This window comes from Parus major, chromosome 9, assembly GCF_001522545.3.
Source record: "Parus major isolate Abel chromosome 9, Parus_major1.1, whole genome shotgun sequence".
In the NCBI taxonomy this organism is placed as follows: domain Eukaryota; kingdom Metazoa; phylum Chordata; class Aves; order Passeriformes; family Paridae; genus Parus; species Parus major.
Window position 1 is genome coordinate 15500355 of NC_031778.1, and position 17840 is coordinate 15518194.

The window sequence follows — 17840 nt, forward strand, 5'->3', positions numbered from 1 at the left end:
AATGGGCTGGTTGTTCCAGTCCTGTGGAGAACACAGCATCTCCTACTGGCTCCCCTCCAGCCTCCTGGCAAGGGCATTTGGAGAGGGCTCAGGGGTGGCAATGGGGAAAACCAGGTTATCCATCAACCCCAAAGGTTCTGGATGACTTGGCATGCTGGGTGTGTTGCAACACCCTCCTGCCAAAGAGTGGGAGCTGGGCTATAGCCAGCAACAGGGTGAAGGGAAGGGGGCACTGGAAGGCACACCTGAGTCATAAGGGACTTGAGACATGCCCCATGATGCTGCCAGGTCCTCCAAAGGTGACAGTCACGCTGGGCACAAGATTTGTTCCTTTGGACAATGCTGAGAGATTGGAGTGTATTACAGCAGAGAGGCTGAGAATTCTTTTGCGGACTGGGAAAGCAGCAGGACTTGGTTCCAGCCTCCCAAGCCTCTCTGGTCAGCAGTCTGTGGCAGGCAAGCAGCCACAGGGTGAAGGTGGCACCTCAAGGACAGCAGGCACAGAGAGTACGGGCAGTGTCAGGGGCTTGTCAGAGTTCTGTGCCACCACTGCCTGGGCAGTGACACCACTCCCATGGGAGCCACATCCTCCCACTGTGTCCCTCTTGTCCCCCTCAGGCTGATGGCAGAGGGGATGTCCTGGTTTAGGGTGTCCCCCTAGGACAGGGCACCAGGGCATCTCCTCCCCACACAGTCCCCCAACCACGATAAGGGTGGAAGGCAGCTGTGCCAGCAGAGAACAGTGAGTACCCTGGTCACCTTTTCATCCCAGCACTTCAGGACCTTTTCCTCCCTTTGTGACGCAGTTTGGCTCCATTACCCCAGCCTTGGCACTCAGCCATGTCCTGGGGTCTGAAGTTATGGATTCAACAGCCGGAGAAAACAGCCCAGTGGGATGCGACGTGGGAGGACTCTTGGCCCAGCTCCAAGGCGTAGGCAGACCACAAGGATTTCTTTCCCAGCACCCCACCAGACAGCCAGCACAGGGACCCCTTCCAACAGGCTTTGCCCTGCTCCCCGGCTCCTTGCCCAGCTGTTAAGGGAGCTCTCTCAGTCTCAATGGGTCCAACAAGCCCACAACAGCCAGGCAGCATCCTAAAGAGCAAAGGGGCCACCCTGGAATGCAAGGGGAACCCCAAATGGGAGCATCCTGACAAGCTGCCCAGGCACAGCCTCCAGCCCAGCCTCTCCCAGGCCCTGTGAACTGGCAGGCAGCTGGGTGATCCCACAGTGTCTCTCCCCATCCTGTCCAGCTGCTGGCTCCTTCCCAGCCGGCTGACAATCCAGGCAGCCTGAGAGAAGTCCCCAGGTTAGGAATCCCACAGCCCCACACACCCCCTCCCAGCCCTCCCTGTGCCAGGGCAGTGAGGGCTGCTAGCGAGAAGCAGGGATCAGCCAAAAACAACCCCTGACACGCAACAAGGCTATTTTGCTAATTATTTCAGTTTTCAATCTCCAGGTGAGGTGGCTTGTTTAGGCTAATAATTGCTTCAGTTGGATTTTATCTGGCTATTTAATCAGTTAATAAATGACTTTGCTGCAGGGGGACAGATGTTGCAGCCTTCTCCTTAGTTGGGGACTGGAAAAAACAGGGAAGGAGCACTGCCCATGGGATTTCCACAGCTCCACAGTGCACAGGGCAGCTGTGGGGTGCCATGGGGCAGAGAGCCCCAAAGCAGAGACCACTAGTCTGCCAGAGTGCTGAGCCATCAGCCAGCATTGAGCCCATCTAGCCATGCAAAGGTCCTGGGACTCAGTTTTCCTCTCTGCTACTTCCAATACATGGCAAAGCTGAAAACTGGGAAAGGCAACTTGGAAAATAAAGAAGTCATTACTTCAACACAGAAAAACATGGAATTTCTATTTACTGCCCAGCATGGGTGTTCTCCTCTCTCAGCAGTATCACAGGTGAGCCTTGGGCACAGCAGTACTGGGGGTTTCAGGTCTCCTTCCTCTCATTCCTCTGTCCCTGGGGTGGCTTTGATGGCTGAGCCAGCTCACTCCCAGATGTAAGAGCCCAGTCCCGTGGGGTTCCCTTCTCCCAGCCCCCCAGCAGACCTGGAGGGGGTCCCACCACAGGAATCAGGTCTGAAGCAGGGTGGTGGGAGGGCTCAGGCTCTTCAGACAGGCTGTGGGATGGGGCAGGAAGGGCACTGGGGGTCCTCTCGGGGTACAGAGTGAAGAACAGGAGGCTCCAGGTCCAGGAGGAGCTGTATGGGGTTCCCCAGGGGCCTGTACCACCATGGAGTGAGGGGCTGGGAGCAGGGGTCCCAGCAATCCAGGCAGGAGCAGGCCGGGCGAGGGGCAGTGGTCAAGTCCTCCTCTTCCCTCGCCAGGCCAGTGCCAGGCCAGCACACGGGAATGCTGTCTGCAGGTCTTCACGGAGCTGGGGGGAAAGAACAGACATCAAACTGTGCCGGGGGGGTTTCCTAACCCCTGTCCCCACACAGAAAGGGCCTGATCCTGGACTGTGGCAGACAAAGGAGGGTCTCCCCTTAATCTGAAAGGGCTCTGGATGACAGAGTGCAGGATGCAGCCATTCCCCTCCCTGAGTGAGCCACAGCTGGCAGATGCAGAGTGGGACCTCCTCCTGCACACCTCACCTTGGACAACACCAGCTCCTGCACCGTGGTGTTCCCCAGGTCCAGAGGGGTGGTTAGCCGCAGAGACAGAAAGAGGTGAGATGCACCTAGGGATTGAAAATAGGACTCTGGTTATTTCCCTTGAGCCCTGAGCTGTGCCAGAGGACCTGGAGGTGTCTCCCCAGGGTTGCTGGCACAGACACAGAACGTCCTCCCAGGTTAATTGTGTCATGAACACACTACACTGTCAGAACAAGCTGTACAGCAAACCACATGTACCCCAAAGCATCAGCACCTCCACACTGAGGGCACACCAAGAGGAGTGGGGCTCCAGGACCCCCTGCACTGGCCCCAAGCAGTGATGCTGGGGTGGTGATGCCCATGGGCACTGCACTTACTGGTGTTGGACGAGCCAGAGGGGCAGACTGGTGGCAGCGTTGACAGGTCTGTAGGTGTGCTGAGGGTAGGAGCCTCTGAGGTCTGGGCTGAGCTGGTGGCAGGGGAAGTGGGTTCAGTGCCTGGGCAAAGCAATGTTAGGTTAGTGCTGTCTGCAGAGGTTCAGGATGCTGCTGCAGCTGGGGACAGGCCTAAGTGAAGCCGTCTATGTGAAGCCACCCAAAGACCTGGGATTCCTATGGGGATTTGTCACCCTGACCATGTCCCTGCCTCCAGGTGCCCCCCAGCTGAACCCACCCATGGCTGCCCTGGGGTTCCCAGATACTGTCAGGGTACCTGGAGTCAACTCCACAGTTGAGGGGAAGATTTCAGGGGTGGTCCTGTCTGGGTAGCTTGAAGAGGGAGTGCTCATGGGGTCTGATGTGCTGATAAAAGGGCTGGCTGTGGTATCTGCCAGGGTTGCCAAGGACTCGGCTGAATCTTCTGTAGTTGTGGTGGGAGAAGGTACAGTGGGAGGCGAGGAGTTGCCAGTCTCTGTGGACGTGCTGGACTCCTCTGAGGTGGAGGCTTCTGTTTCAGGGCTGGAGGAAAGGAGGGTGGCTGTGGTGGTGGTGTCAGTGGTAGGCAGCAGTGCTGAGCTCTCCATAGGGGTCGAGGAGGTAGGGAGAGCTGGGGACACAGTTGCTGTCACACCCATGGCAGTGGTCTCTGCAAAGAGTTTGGACAATGAGATGCACAAGGGGTGGTGGTGAAAGGCTGAATCTGTGGCTGTGCTGGGGATGGTGCAGCATCACCACCACAGTGAGTTCCCAGGAACTCAGAGCTGCACCAGCCATGGAGCATTGGGAGTGGGGATTCCCTGTCCTGTATAGATCAAACACTCAGATCTCTTCAATGGGTATAACCAGGCAGACCATGTAAATGCCCAGCCTGACAAAGCAGCAACAAGCCATGGCCATCGCTGGTTTCAGGGCAGAAACTCCTCTAGGCGCCAGTCCCGAGACCCATTCCACCATCTTCACCCATCCCTGGAGGAAGTCAGACAAACCCGTCTGACAGGAAGAGCCGAGCAGGAACTGGTGACCGTGAGACGGTCTGGAAATGCAGCAGCAGCAGTTTAAACAAACCCTCTGTGCTGCAGATAGTCAGGAACTGATAGCGGTGGGTGTAAATAATGGCAAAGGGGGAAGCAGCCCCACAAAGGAAAAAATCCCAGCTTGCAGCTCAGGATGAGCCGTTAGAGACGTGCTGTGACCCACAAAAGCTCTGGAAGGAGGGCGTGGGATGCAGGAGGGCTGACCTGTCTTCCACTAAGGACTGTACTGGAGCAGTGTGCTGTCCCCAGAAAAGCCCAGGGATCAGTAATCCTCTCCAAAGGATAGGTAGGACAGCCTGGCTGCCTGGACCTTTGTCAAGGGGTGTCTGTGAGGTGGTGGCTTTGGGATAGCAGACTGGATTCCCCAGTGACCCCAGCACAAACCCAGTGAGTTTGAGGCTCTGCTCGCATGAGGACAGGAAACCAAACTAGAAGCTGACATCTGCTTTCAGCCAACCCAGCCAGAAATTTCCAAAGCCCCTGGCAGCCATGCCCTCCCTCCACACAGCAGCTGGTTAAATAAAAATACAGATAAAGGCAAAGGTCTGGCCCCAGCCCTTGCCAGGTGAGTGTCTGCATAGAAGGGCCTCATCATCACAAAAGGAGAAGCAGCAAGTCCACCTCTGCTTCCCATTCAAGAAGCAGGAAACAGCCCCCACAGCATTCCACCAGTGCACCCCAGAGGTGCCACCCCTCCTCCCTGGGGAAGGATGCTCCCCGCTCACCCCCCACCCTGTGGAGAGCATCGCATCCCGCTCGCCCTTACCCAGAGCCAGGTGCAGCACGGCGAGGCAGGTGAGGCTCAGCAGCAGCAGCAGCAGCAGCAGGGGCCCGGGCAGGGCCAGCCCCCCTCTCTGCCCAGCCATGTCCAGGTGAGCGGGAGCTGACAAACCCCCGCAGGCACCGCTCTGAGTGCTCCCCACAGCCCCAGCACTGGGCTTTCCACGTCTCCTTCACCCAGCAGAGGAGGAGCATCCAGGTGGGCCCTTTTACCCTCCAGGTGCTGGCAGTGAGGCAGTGGGTTCCGCCTGACACGGACACTCCCAGGGACTGGTGCAATGCCCAGCAAACATCAACTGCACAGCTGGACCCAGAACAGCCACAAAAAGTGGGCAGGGCAGGCCACCGAGGCCACCACTACCACAGACCTGGCTCCCGTGGCTGTCTTCTGCCTGCTGTGGGAGGGTGACAAGGGAAAAAAGCCCAGAGACGAGCCAGGCTGCCTGGAAGCCCGCACTTCACCACAAGGGTGATGTTTGGTGATGGCTCCCAGCACCAACGCCCTCAGGAGACACCAGCCAGCTCCGTCTGAGAGCGAGGAACTGGCCAAGAGAACGGGCGGAGCTCAGGAAGGGCGTGCTCCAGGCTGAGGGTTTGTCCCCTGGGCTGTCTGTACAGGCATCACTTCCCCGTGTCACGGCCTATCACGGCTGAAGTGCACTGCTGACAGCTGGGGCTGCTTCCTTCTTCACAGGGTCAGGGACAAGAGCACTCGGAGGCGCCTGCAGGCCCTGGGCCAGGAGTTGGTGTTCCACAGGCAGGCAGGCATGCTGGAGGATTGTCAGGACGTAGGCACCGTGCTGCTGAACAGCTACCTGGGGGCACTGCCAGGCCACAGGCACACAGAGGCCAGACCAGGGTACCAGCACTCTGATGAAGTGCTCTCACACCGTAGGCATCGGGCCAGGGTGCAGGTACTCTGTGAGGATACAGCAGGTCTGCTGGGGTACAGTCACACTCCTTGGGGTGCAGGATCCATAGATTGTCCAGAGGGTGTGTTCATACAGGCCCAGTGCCGAGGGCACAGCCACACAGCACTACTGTCACACCACAGCACAGGTCCCCAGCCTGGGACCCACCCACGGGCCTGCAGAGCCTGGAGACTGGGTGGCCCCGGGGGGAAGAAGCCAAGTGCCTGGCTGAGCAAGATGGGAGATCCCATGGGGATTTACCACCCTGAACCTGCCCTCCTGGTGCCCCATAGCTGCACTCACCTGCAGTGCCACTGTGGGTCTCTGGTTCTCTTGGGGTGGAGGTACCAGGGATGGTCCTAGGCATGATCCCAGCTGGCTGGTGGGGAACAGGGGTGTTCCCAGGGACCTCTGTGGTGGTAACAAGGAAGGCCATGGTGTCTGATGGGGTCATCAAGGGCCTATCTGAAGTGTCTGTCACTCCTGAGGTGGTGGAAAAAGAGGCAGTGCTGGTCCTTGGGGATGTGCTGCCAAGCAGTGTGGTCATGGCTAGCCCTTGATGGGTGCTGGTGGAGGAGAGAAGAGAAGAGGTGGGGGGACGCTGCATGCTCATTTCAACTCCAAATGAGCTGACAGCCAGGGCTGTGCTGGTCCCCATAGACATGAAAGTGGCAGTCTTGTCACAGTTGGGTGTCACGGCCACAGAGGTTGGAGTTGGTGTGCTGGTGGTGGTGACCCACAGCCCTGCTGGAGTACTGCTGCTGGTGGTGGGTCCCAGCCCAGGTGACACAGGAGTGCTGCGAGCTGTGCTGCCCCTTGCCTGTGCTGTGGTGATGTTAGATGCTGCTGGGCTGCTCCACTGAGCTGTAGAAGCACTGGATGTGAAGGCATCCATTGGCATCTCTGGGGTGGAGGTTGCAGGATGAGAGGAAGGGAAGGTGGCTGCAGTGCTTGAGCTGGTGTTGGGCAGCAGTGCCATGGTCTCTGTGGATGTCAAGGAGGTTGGGAGAGTCAGGGATGTAGGATTTGTCATACCTTTGACAGTAGTCCCTGTAAAGAGGTGGGAAACAGCACACAAGGGCTGGCAGTGGAAGGCTGTGCTATCACCATGAACTGCCCAAGTCTTGCATCAGCCATGGATCATCAGGAGTGGGGATTTCCTGTCCTGTATGGATCAAGCACATGGATTCCCTGACTAGCAACATGGCAATCAGCCAGGCAGACCACATAAATGCCCAGCCTGACAAAGCAGGAACAAGCCATGGCCATCGCTGGTTTCGGGGCAGAAACTCCTCTAGGCGCCAGTCCCGAGACCCATTCCACCATCTTCACCCATCCCTGGAGGAAGTCAGACAAACCCGTCTGACAGGAAGAGCCGAGCAGGAACTGGTGACCGTGAGACGGTCTGGAAATGCAGCAGCAGCAGTTTAAACAAACCCTCTGTGCTGCAGATAGTCAGGAACTGATAGTGGTGGGTGTAAATAACGGCAAAGGGGGGGAATGCTTTGTGGAACTAGACCCACAAAGGAAAAAATCCCAGCTTGCAGCTCAGGGCAAGTCTATGAGAGACTTGTTGCAGTGCACAAAAGCTTTGGGGGAGGGGGTTGAAGGGTGCAGCAGGAGCTCAAGGCTCTCAGGAGGTACAAACTGGGTTTGTTCCCAGTGCTCCACTCAAGACTGCTCTTACTTCGTATCAAGTGCAAATGTTGGGATGGCATTTGAAGTTTTCCAGGCCTAGTCCATCCCAGTGAGGTTGCTATGTGAGCAGGGCCATTTGGTGCTACTGTGCAGGTTGCAGCAAAGGCAAAGAGCCCAGCAAGGCCCAAGGCTCAGCAAGGGGGTCCAGCTGGGCCTAAGATCTTCTCTCCCCAGATGGAGACCCACATCAGAGGCAAAAGAAATAGAGCTTGCTGGTTGTGCTCTATAAAGCACTGCCCTGTTTGTTCACTAAGACAGATGTTGGAGAGCAAACAGCACCCAAAGTGTTTCCCCTCCGTGGGTGAAGTCACCCCAGGGCCCCCCACCACCCTGGAGAACAATGCTCCTCACTCACCCCCCAGCCCATGGATAGCTCCACATACCGCTCAGCCCTTACCCAGCGGGAGATCCAGCACAGCAAGGCTCAGCAGCAGCAGCAGGGGCAGCCCTCCCGTGCCCCGAGTCATGTCCAAAGCCAGCACCCCAATGCCTTGAGTACTGCGGTACCTGAGGACACAGGGCATGGGGAAGGTGCCAGCAGGGAACTACCGAGTGATGGCTGAAGGCAGTCAGAGCTGCTTCCTTGTTCCCGGGCGCAGGGAGGGGAGGCACCAGCGCGCACTGACACCCCTCCCGGGGCAGGTGCAGCGCCCCGGGGCCATCGCTGCAGCACCTGCGCCCGTGTGCGGGGGGCGGGCCCGGCGGCGGAGCAGCGCCCCTCGGACACGGCCACACCCACGGGCACGCCCTTCGCACCCGCCCACGGCTTGTGTAACACCCGGGGGCCGCGTGGCTGCCAGGTAGGGATCGGGATCGGGATCGGGATCGGGATCGGGATCGGGATCGGGATCAGGATCGGGATCGGGATCAGGATCGGGATCGGGATCGGGATCAGGATCCAGATCCGGATCCCAGGTATCGGGACCAGGAGCGGATCGGATCGGGCCGGGGGCCGTAACACCGTTACGGGATCGGGATCGGGATCCAGATCCGGATCCCAGGTATCGGGACCAGGAGCGGATCGGATCGGGCCGGGGGCCGTAACACCGTTATTCCCCCGTTCCCGAGGAGCGGGCTGGGCAGGGGACCAGCATCCCCCGGGCTCCGGGGGCGGACCGCGGCCCGGGATTCGCGAGGAAGCTCGGGGGCTCAGTACGGCCCGTTTTCCTCTCGCAGTGGCCGCTCGCAGCCACGCTGCTCCGGGCGGTGCTGAGGATGCGGCGGGGACACGGGAAGCGAAAGGCCGAGGTCACCGAGGCGCCGTGCGTGTCTCGGAGGAGGACGGAGGAAAAGGAGGCGATACAGGAGGCCCGTCGGAGGGCGGCCCCGTCCGTTCGAGAGTTCAAGTACAACAAAAAGCGGGTTCGTCTTATCTCGCAGGGCTCGGACCTGAAGGATGATGCTCGGTGCATCCTTTACTGGATGTGCCGGGATCAGCGAGTGCAAGGTACCAGCTGGTGGAAGGGGCTCTCATGGGTGGTAAAAGCGCTGGTCCCCTCCTTTGGTAACTTTGCTGCTGGTCCCACTCTCTACAGGGAGGGGTTGGGGGGAAACCCCCTGTGAAACCCCATCCCCACCCTGTCAGTGGAGCACCCTCCTGACGCTGCCCTGTGTACTTCCCTCCCAGATAACTGGGCTTTCCTCTACGCCCAGCGCCTGGCCCTCAAACAGGAGTTGCCTCTGCACGTCTGCTTCTGCTTGGTGCCCAAATTTCTGGAGGCCACCATCCGCCACTACAGGTTCATGCTGAGGGGCCTGCAGGAGGTAGCGGAGGTACAGCCAGGGGATGCCCATGCTAGATGGGATGGGGCTCCTGGGGAAGGGGGGAGGCAGATCCCTCCCTTCAGCAGATGCTGGTTGGGTGGGGTTTGCAGAGCCATGAACTGTCCCACAGCCATTTTTCTATCACTGCAGGAGTGTGCAGAGCTGAACATCTCCTTCCACTTGCTGCTGGGCTATGCCAAGGATGTGTTGCCCACTTTTGTGGCAGAGCATGGCGTGGGTGGGCTGGTGACAGACTTCAGTCCCCTCCGCCTCCCCCGGCAGTGGGTAGAGGACGTCAGGGAACAGTTGCCAGAGGATGTGCCATTTGCACAGGTGGGTGCCAGCACTCTGGGAATGGAAAACTGACTGCTGAGATGTGGAACAAACTTGTCTCCTGTGTCTTGCGCACTGGAGTTGAGCAGAGAGCAGGTGTGTCATATTGTCAGGATTGTATGCTTCTCACACCCTTCTCCACGGCTTTGCTTCCCAGGTTGATGCCCACAACATTGTGCCCTGCTGGGTCGCCTCCCCCAAGCAGGAGTACAGTGCCAGGACCATCCGGGGCAAGATCCACGCTCAGCTCCCTGAGTTCCTCACCGAGTTTCCCCCTGTCGTTCGTCACCCACATCCGCCCTCCTGCCCAGCAGAGGTACCAGCAGGAGACACTCCAAACCCATTCACAGCCAGGTCTCAGAGAGTTTCAGAAGTCCTTTGTGATTCTGGGAGGGGTTGGCAGGGAATGAGGACAGTGACCTGCCTGAGGTCACACACAGATGGTGTGGAGATGAGGATGCCCTGGGAAAAGGGAGGTTCCCACCTCATTCTTTCAATTCCCACATCTCTGCTGTGCAGAGGCCTAGTTAAGAGGTGGAGGCTGGCATGGACTGGGGACATAACACTCAGGGCTTGCTGAAAAGATTCTGCAGATGCACTTACCACTTGGTCGCCACCCAGCCCATCGCCTGGGAGGCCTGTTATTCCAGCTTGCAGGTGGACCACTCCGTGAAGGAGGTGGAGTGGGCAACCCCTGGCACAGCTGCAGGGATGGCTGTGCTGAAGTCCTTCATTGCAGAGCGGCTGAAATCCTTCAGCACCCACAGGAATGATCCCAACAAGGCGGCTCTCAGCAACCTGTCCCCGTGGCTTCACTTCGGTGAGTATCCCAGGCTTCCCACTCTGCAGCAGGACTGAGCATTGTGGCTTGGACCAGCATCCTGACTTGCTCCTTCCCCATGTCCTCAGGCCAGGTTTCCACCCAAAGAGCCATCCTGGAGGTGCAGAAGCACCGGCGCAATTACAAGGACTCAGTGGATGCATTTGTGGAGGAAGCTGTGGTGCGGCGGGAGCTGGCTGAAAACTTCTGCTACTACAACAAGAACTACGACAGTGTGCAGGGTAACATCCTGGGTCACGTGGGCCATGCTGGGTACCCAACTGGTCACTCCAACTTGGCAATCCCAGTTCTGCTAGGAGAAGGGCTGTGGGGGCATTAATGTCCCACCATTTGGTCTCTTCTGGAGGTAGGACAGAAGCTGATGAGTGCCCTCAGTAGCCCCGTTCTTAGACCAGGTTGCTCAGTGCTGCTCCTCGTGTCTTGCTCACAGGTGCCTATGACTGGGCACAAACCACCCTGAAGCTCCATGCCAAAGACAAGAGGCCTTATCTGTACAGTCTGCAGGAGCTGGAGCAGGGGACCACACATGACCCACTCTGGAACGCTGCCCAGGTACTGCCCTACATCTTCCCCACAAAATGCTGAGCTTTTTTACGAGGTGCAGAGGTGATTTGCCATGGGCTGACCCTTATGGCTGTCTCTATTCCCACAGCTGCAAATGGTCCAGGAGGGCAAGATGCACGGCTTCCTGCGGATGTACTGGGCCAAGAAGATCCTGGAGTGGACACACTCCCCTGAGGAGGCCCTGCAGTTTGCCATCTACCTCAACGACCGCTACGAGCTGGATGGGAGGGACCCCAATGGATACGTAGGCAAGCTGCAGGATGGGGGCACGGGGTGGGAGGCCTTAGCTGTGATGGCCAAGGCTTCAGTGGGGGCTCTCTGCAGGCAACTCCAGCCCATTCTGCTTTGCACCCACATCCCACTTGCTCTCTGGGTGCCTCGAGCAAGGGGGAGAGCTGACACCTCTATCCCTGTGCCTGGCAGGCTGCCTGTGGTCCATCTGCGGCATTCACGACCAGGGCTGGGCGGAGCGGCCCATCTTTGGGAAGATTCGCTACATGAACTACGCCGGCTGCAAGCGCAAGTTTGATGTCGACCAGTTCGAGCGTCGCTATGCCCCCACACACTCCCAGTGACCCTCTGTGCTGGGGCAGATGTGCCTTTGCCAAGTTGCCAGCTTGCAGGGAGCACCCTGGGATGTTGAAGGGCTCTCTGTAGCAGCAGCACACTGCAGGGTTTTGAGGGTCTTTGCCATCATCCGCTGCTTGAGCTGGGACAGCTGCTGGAGCCCTTCTGCTGCCACAGGTTTGCTGGCAGCTGGGAGAGCCCATCCTCGGCATGCCTGTGCCTGACAAACCTTTTTTACAACCACTGTCCTCAGGAGTAGCCCAGGTCACTATTGCTGCTGGTAACCACAGCTGAGATTTGGACAGAGCAGGGTGTTTCTAGGGAAAAGCCCCTAAGAAGAGGTTCTTTGTGGAGACAGTGCTGGGCTGTCAGACATCTTTCTACAGTTGTGTTAAAGTTTACAGTTTCTATCACCTGTGTTGATGGTGTTTATGGGGAGATGCACAACACTGCTGTGAAGGAAGAGCTGGGTGGCATGGAATGGGGACAGGGCAGCCAGGGCCAGGCCTCTGGGCCCTTCTGCCAGCAGCAAAGGCAGGCTCTGGAAGGGGACAGACATTAGAGAGCCCCTCACTCAGTAGCTTGTACCTCTGGCTCTGAGTCCAGGGGGCAGTTGTCCCAGGCCACAGACCAGATTAGTCAAGGGGTATCGACAATAACTCGCTCCCAGTGACTGCATCACCAGCTGCACCAGCTGTCCCTGCCCTTGTTCCTTGCCAGCAGCAGCACACCTGCCTGCCCCATCACCTCACAGTGCAATACATGCCATTACCCCACCTGAAACAATGTCACAACACAACCAGACTCCCTATTAACTGAGTTTATTTAAGGACGGCATTTTAATTACTGTGCAATAATAATCCCATTGTGAGGACGCCAGTTGACAGCCAGAGCAGCCCCCAGCTCTCCCTCCCAAGGAGCTCCCTGTCTTGGCCAGTTCCAGTGTTAGGTGTGGCGGTCAGTGCTGGGCAGCAGTGTCAGTGCTGGGCACAATCTTGCCCTGGAGACCTGTGCCAGGTTTGTGAGTCCTACTGCTTCCACACACTGTCCATGGCAGGAGGGTGGAAACCATAACTAAGCCAGAATTCCTTCTCTCTTCTCAAAAAGTACTCAGTGCTTCTAGAAAGGGATCTGGGCAGCCTCTCAGCTGCTGTCCCCTGACATTAAAGTGCTTCAAACAAAATAGGGTGGATGGAGGTGTGCTGCCAGTCAAATCCAGGGAAGGCGGCCCCAGGTCTGAGCAGCAGCAGGAGGGCTCGGCCTGGGGACAGAGAAGACCAAGGCAGACCAACATCTGGCACCCCCAGGGCTGTCAGAGACAGAGTCAGAAGAGCAGCTGCTCTGCTGGGGAAAACAAGGCAGCACAAACCCCAGGGGAGCAAGTAGAGAAGTGAATCCTGCTTCCAGGACTTGGTCAGGATGCTGCAGGCAGGGCAGAAATGCTGTGCAGCAGCCTGGCCCCCAGCAGCAAGGCTTGCAGCCACCCTCCCTGACCCAGCCCTGCAGCCACCTCTCCTGGTCCCAGCTTCCTCCCCTCTTTCCAACCCTGTCATCCCTACAGGACGAGCCCATGAGGGGTCACATCCCAGCCTGGAATCAGGGCATGTGCTGAAAGAGTCCCTGCCCTTGAGGCCTCCTGCCAGTGCATTGCTCTCTGGTCCCTCAACACCCTCCTTGCACATACAGAGGCCATTCCATCCTTCCTAACACCCCACATCCCACCTGTGCTGAGGTGGTGCTGGACATGCCATGGCCAAAGCATCCCCCCACGGTGCAGAGGCACCTCCTTAACTGGGCACAGAGCTCATCTTGTCCCACGGGGTCTGACCCTGACCCTGCAGAGCTGTCACTTGTGGCTCTGCATCAGTGAGGAACCAGTCCTTGGCAGCACCCCAGTGCCAAACCCCTCCCCTCCAGGTATCCCCATTGCAAGCAGGCTGTCTGACCATCCCACCACAACACAGCTGGGAAGCTTCAAGGCTTTGCCTGGCTCAGGGACCCTTCCTCCCCCAAGGCAAGCAGGAGATCCTGTTGGGAAAGGGGACCAGCTCCATCCAGGGGTGAGGAACCAGAAGCAGGACAGCCCTGGAGATTTTATACTGCTGAGTCCCAAGCAGATCACATGCCTGCTAACAAGGCATTTCAAGCAGCACCTCCTTCAGGGGAACACACAGTTAAAAATACAAACAACCACATTAAAAAAATAAAACCAAGTCCAGCAGATTAAAAAAAGGAAACAAAACCTAAAACAACAAACTGAGACAGAGGTTTGGGGATGCAGCTGGAGGGATGAGCCTTCACCTGCATCCTGACAGGTCTCAGGCAGAGGCAGCTCCACACAAGGCAGGTCCTGGTGCCACCAGAGTGAGGTCCCATGTCATCCTTAAAGGAGGACATATCTCCCTGGTAGGATAGATTGGCAGCATAAGAAGGAAGTAGGGTCAGAAGCCTCACATCCCATGGAGGCAGATTTCCATGGAGCCATGAGCATCTGCCTGCCAAAAGTCCATCAGCACGTCCACTTGTGCAGCTGCTCCAGGAGCAATGTCCCTCTGTAGTACAGGGAAATCTGGCATTTTCATCATTGCCACCTCCTCTGCTCTGATTCTGGAGTGAGAGTAACTGCTCTCCAGCAGTGTCCCACAGCACATTTGAGAAAGGGAGCTGTTAAATATACAACCAACCCCAAACCCCACCCTCCCTCCATGCAAACAACCCCCAGCAGCAGAATGGAGGATAAGAGGACTGAGATCTGATTCTCTCCTCCAAGGAGCAGATGTGACCAGAGCGTGCTGACCCTTCAGGGGGATCCTGCTCAGCTCAGAGCAGGGCACAGGGATGGACAGCACAACCCTGCCAGGTCCAGCAGGAACAACTGCTTGGGAAATGTCCCTGTTCTGCCTGCAGTGAAGGCAGGAGCAGCTGCCTCTCCACAAGCAAAGGCATCAGGGAGTGGGAGTGGTACCTGGAGCAGATCCACATGGTGGAATATGCTCCTTTCCCAGCCCAGCACTACTGCATGAGGGAAAAAAAGACCCCTTCAAGACAGCACTCCAGGCCTCCCAACAGTCCTCCTCATCCCCAATCTGCGTGGCTCAGTCTCTGGTGATGAGGGCCATGCACATAAATAAACTCATGATCTGCTCCTTGGCTGCACCATGTTCATGTGGCTGCCACTGCCTCCGGCTGCTCCAGCTCATCTTCGTAGTCCGAGATGTAGGACTCCAGGCTCGGCTTGGCCATCAGCTCTCTCCGGGCTTGAAGACGCTCGCACCGGGGACAGCGGGTGGATTTGAAGCAGGATTTGTGGTAGCAGGCTTTGCACTCTGTGAGGGAGAGCATGGCTGAGTGCTGGTACAGGCTGACAGACCGCCTGACACTCCACACCCCAGGTCCCTGCACCAGCACATGAAGCTTTGGAAGCACAGGACAGAGGATTTCTGCTCTGCACAAGATCCCTCCCCAAGCTTTCCTGATACTCAAAGGAAACAGTGACTTTGCCCTAAGTTTTCTCTGGCATTGCACCTGCCAAACCAAGGCTTGCATGTTGTCAGAAGCCATTTTATGCTGGTTAAGAGGCTGGTCCCAAGCTCTACTCAGTCATTAATAGTGGGCATTATTGAGGATGTCTCCTGAAAGGGCCTAGGGATTTCTTAGCAGGCAGGAAGAGTGCAGAGATAAAGCCTTCAGACTCTCTCTGCTCTGCAAGGTCAGCTCCAGCCATCCAAGCAGAGGCAGGGGAGCTGTGTGCAGGCTGAAGCCTGTCCTGTAACCGCAGTACGAGGGACAAGGCTCCCAGACACTCAACTTGCTGCAGTGACTGCCCACAGCTGCCAGGGCAGGCAGCACACAGTGTGGGCAGGAGGGGCCTACACGCTTTACCAGGCCAGCAAACACTATAACAATCATCATCTGCTGCTGTGCTAACATGTTGCAGACACAGGCCATGCACAGGGACACTCTGGTCTGGCTGGCTACGGCCCTGTACCTCTTGCTAACACAAATGCCATTCAAACTGTAAGCAGACCTTGGTGGCCCCAGGGTCTGCCCCTGTTTTTCCCCAGTATCTCACCTTCACATGTCTTGCACTTGTTGAGCTCAAAGGGGAAGATTATGTCATCCTCATTCTGGCAGAACTCACAGATGAAGCCTTTGGCTTGGCACAACTGGAAGGAGAAAAGATGAAAAAAAAGCAGCCAAATGTTCACCTCCGTGGCAAGTAGGACAGAAGGTAGAGTAGAGCAGGACAGCAGGCCACAGTGCCTTGCTCTAACCATGTGGGACAGCCCTTCCCCAGCACAGAGCACAGGAAGGCTGAATCAACCTGTGTCAGGGCTGGGGGAGAGCTAAAATGGGGTAGGAAATATCCCATTTGTGCTGGGTAGGAGCTCTGTGAAGCAGGCAGAAACAGTTAGCATTGAATCAGTTAATTTGGTGGCTGCCCTGGCACACCAAAGCCTCCCCATCAGTTATCTTTGCAGCAAAGCCTGCTCCCAGGGATCCAGAGCAATGCAGGAGGCAGGAGAGGAGACCTTACCATGCACTTGTCAACGTGCAGGCTGCCTGCCTTCAGGAGCTCTGTCAGGCGAGGCATCAGGTCCCCTTTTTTGATGGCACTGAAGTCACTCAGCGAGTAGAGGTGCAAATCCTCGGTCAAGTGGCCAGGCACTGTGTCAAAGGAGTCCAGGAGGCTGCAAGGACAGAGAAACCAGAGCTCAGAGCAAAGCGACTCCACTAGGACTCCCTGCTTCACTCCTTATTCTTTCTCTCCCTTCCCTTCCAGCCCTCCTTCTCTCCAGAACTCAATGCAGAAGCTGCACAGATTGCCAGTGCAAACTGCCAGGGGACAGAACCAGGACAGCAAAACAGCCCAGAACTCACTCTTTAGCTAGCCGGCACGTCTTGAACATGTTCTTCATGTGGAAAAGCTGGATTCGCAGCAGCTGCAGAGGAAGAGGGAACAAAGAATCAATAAACAGAGCATGGTCCTCAGCCAACAGGTCTGGTCCCTTCCCTGTGCTGCTGAAATAACTGCTGCTCAGCTGCTGCTCTCCTGTTTCCAAAGTGTTTACATCACACAGGGCAAGGCGAGCACAACCATCGTCATGTGCTCCAGGAGATAAACTGAAGCCCAGCTAGATACCAGCCAAAAATTCCTTTTGACATTCCTGTGCCACTGAAGAAATCAGAAGAGGCAAATGGAAAGACACAGTGATGAGGTTTTAAGCTTCCAAAACTGAAATATCTTCTTCTCCCCAGCTTCCCTGAAATAGGGTTCACAGTTGGCAGCCATCCACCTTACCCAAACTCCACTCGGGAAGGCATGGAAAGGGTCTTACCCGCACTTGGTTGAGAGCTTTCACTTTCTGGTACAGGGCAGGATTGATAGCTTGCACGTTGAAGAGTGGGTCACTCCAGATCTTGCTCAGCAGGTCTTTGGAGAAGTTGCTCACATAGTACCTGCTGAAGTCCCACTTGCGCAGGATGCGGCTGGGGATGACGGTCTGGGCGTTCTCGTGGCAGCACTGGCAGAAATACTTGCCCAGGTATTCACAGTACCGCAGCCGCTTGATGTAATCTGGTCAAACCCAGGCAGACAGGCAGGGTCAGCCCAGGCACAGCCTCTGCTGCACTCCTAACACTGCTCAGCATTTCCAACAAGCAAGGAACTCTGCCTTGCTGGCATCTCTGCCAGCCCAGAGCACTCAGCACTGGGGTCTGAAAGCACCCTCTGACCACAGAAGCCTTTGGGACCAATAGTCCAGTCTCATGCAGCCACATCTACCTACATATTCAGGGAAGAGCTCTGCAGCTGCAGAACCTGCTGGGAGTTTGAGGACCCAACAGAAGACTTGGCCTTACAAGAGTCAGCATCTGAAATGCCCTCTAAAGGACAGGCTGGTGGCTCTTTGCCTCCACCAGCTCTGTGACTGCCAGAAGAGGAGGTTCCTCTGTGGAGAGTGCACACCAATGTGTGTGCACCACAGAGCTGACAAAGGCAAGGTAGCACTGCTCCAGGGACCTTGTACTGAGCTCTACCACCACCCACTCACTCAGCATCTTCCCACTTGTTTGCAGGTTCTTCCCAACCACACTCCAGCTATAGGTCAGGCTCCCAGCACTCACCAGGATCAGTCCGGATGCCACAGCCTGCACACCGGTAATTCTGTTTGGCCACAGCCACCTTCCTCCTGCCCAGAGACAGAAGACAATATGCATGACCCAGCCCTGATAGCACCTGGCACTACAAGATGGGTACCAGCACAGGCCTGAGAGGTTTATGTGGACAACACATCCAAGGGAAAAAG

At 57.0% G+C, this 17840-nt stretch overlaps 3 protein-coding genes across 9 annotated transcripts in view; 1 reads left to right on the forward strand and 2 right to left on the reverse strand.

The window, feature by feature from the left end:
* Nucleotides 1-1835: 1835 nt before the first annotated feature.
* Nucleotides 1836-8086, reverse strand: LOC107208762 (flocculation protein FLO11-like). 2 transcript variants are annotated; one of them, XM_015637553.1, is made up of 6 exons: nt 7861-8086; nt 6069-6749; nt 3315-3686; nt 2981-3100; nt 2604-2689; nt 1836-2386 (listed from the first exon to the last, which is right to left on the reverse strand). In XM_015637553.1, exons 1-6 carry the CDS (start codon nt 7985-7987, stop codon nt 2312-2314), a joined length of 1461 nt encoding a protein of 486 aa, XP_015493039.1. In that variant the 5' UTR covers nt 7988-8086; the 3' UTR covers nt 1836-2311. The 2 variants fall into 2 exon arrangements, with proteins under 2 accessions (XP_015493039.1, XP_015493040.1); XM_015637554.3 differs by lacking the exons at nt 6069-6749; nt 7861-8086 and adding an exon at nt 4841-5998.
* Nucleotides 8087-8201: 115 nt separating this feature from the next.
* LOC107208761 (deoxyribodipyrimidine photo-lyase-like) lies at nt 8202-11945 on the forward strand. Of its 2 annotated transcripts, none has more exons than XM_015637550.2 (10): nt 8202-8263; nt 8640-8910; nt 9091-9236; nt 9378-9560; nt 9718-9876; nt 10182-10380; nt 10470-10622; nt 10832-10953; nt 11054-11213; nt 11389-11945. In XM_015637550.2, exons 2-10 carry the CDS (start codon nt 8679-8681, stop codon nt 11538-11540), a joined length of 1506 nt encoding a protein of 501 aa, XP_015493036.1. In that variant the 5' UTR covers nt 8202-8263; nt 8640-8678; the 3' UTR covers nt 11541-11945. The 2 variants fall into 2 exon arrangements, with proteins under 2 accessions (XP_015493036.1, XP_015493037.1); XM_015637551.2 differs by lacking the exon at nt 8202-8263 and adding an exon at nt 8338-8378.
* A 392-nt stretch (nt 11946-12337) lies between these two features.
* Nucleotides 12338-17840, reverse strand: part of RUBCN (rubicon autophagy regulator) — a 29821-nt gene continuing 24318 nt past the window's right edge. For all 5 annotated transcript variants that reach the window (XM_015637548.3, XM_015637545.3, XM_015637547.3 and 2 more), the window contains 6 exons: nt 17659-17723; nt 16872-17110; nt 16414-16475; nt 16070-16223; nt 15605-15698; nt 12338-14858 (listed from right to left, as the gene is read on the reverse strand). In XM_015637548.3, the coding sequence (XP_015493034.1) occupies nt 14695-14858; nt 15605-15698; nt 16070-16223; nt 16414-16475; nt 16872-17110; nt 17659-17723 (778 nt within the window). In that variant the 3' untranslated portion in view covers nt 12338-14694. The remainder of the gene's footprint in view (nt 14859-15604; nt 15699-16069; nt 16224-16413; nt 16476-16871; nt 17111-17658; nt 17724-17840) is intronic.

Bases quoted from the DNA above. Each gene is read 5' to 3' on its own strand.
- LOC107208762 (XM_015637553.1), bottom strand. From the start codon at position 7,987: ATGCCCTGTGTCCTCAGGTACCGCAGTACTCAAGGCATTGGGGTGCTG. The intron at 6,750-7,860 runs GTAAGGGCTGAG...TGACATCCACAG, and splicing joins TGTGCTGGATCTCCCGCTGG to AGACCATGGCACTGCTGCCC. The intron at 3,687-6,068 runs GTGAGTGCAGCT...AACTCTTTGCAG, and splicing joins GACCCACAGTGGCACTGCAG to AGACCACTGCCATGGGTGTG.
- LOC107208761 (XM_015637550.2), top strand. From the start codon at position 8,679: ATGCGGCGGGGACACGGGAAGCGAAAGGCCGAGGTCACCGAGGCGCCG. The intron at 9,561-9,717 runs GTGGGTGCCAGC...TTTGCTTCCCAG, and splicing joins AGGATGTGCCATTTGCACAG to GTTGATGCCCACAACATTGT. The intron at 10,381-10,469 runs GTGAGTATCCCA...CCATGTCCTCAG, and splicing joins GTCCCCGTGGCTTCACTTCG to GCCAGGTTTCCACCCAAAGA.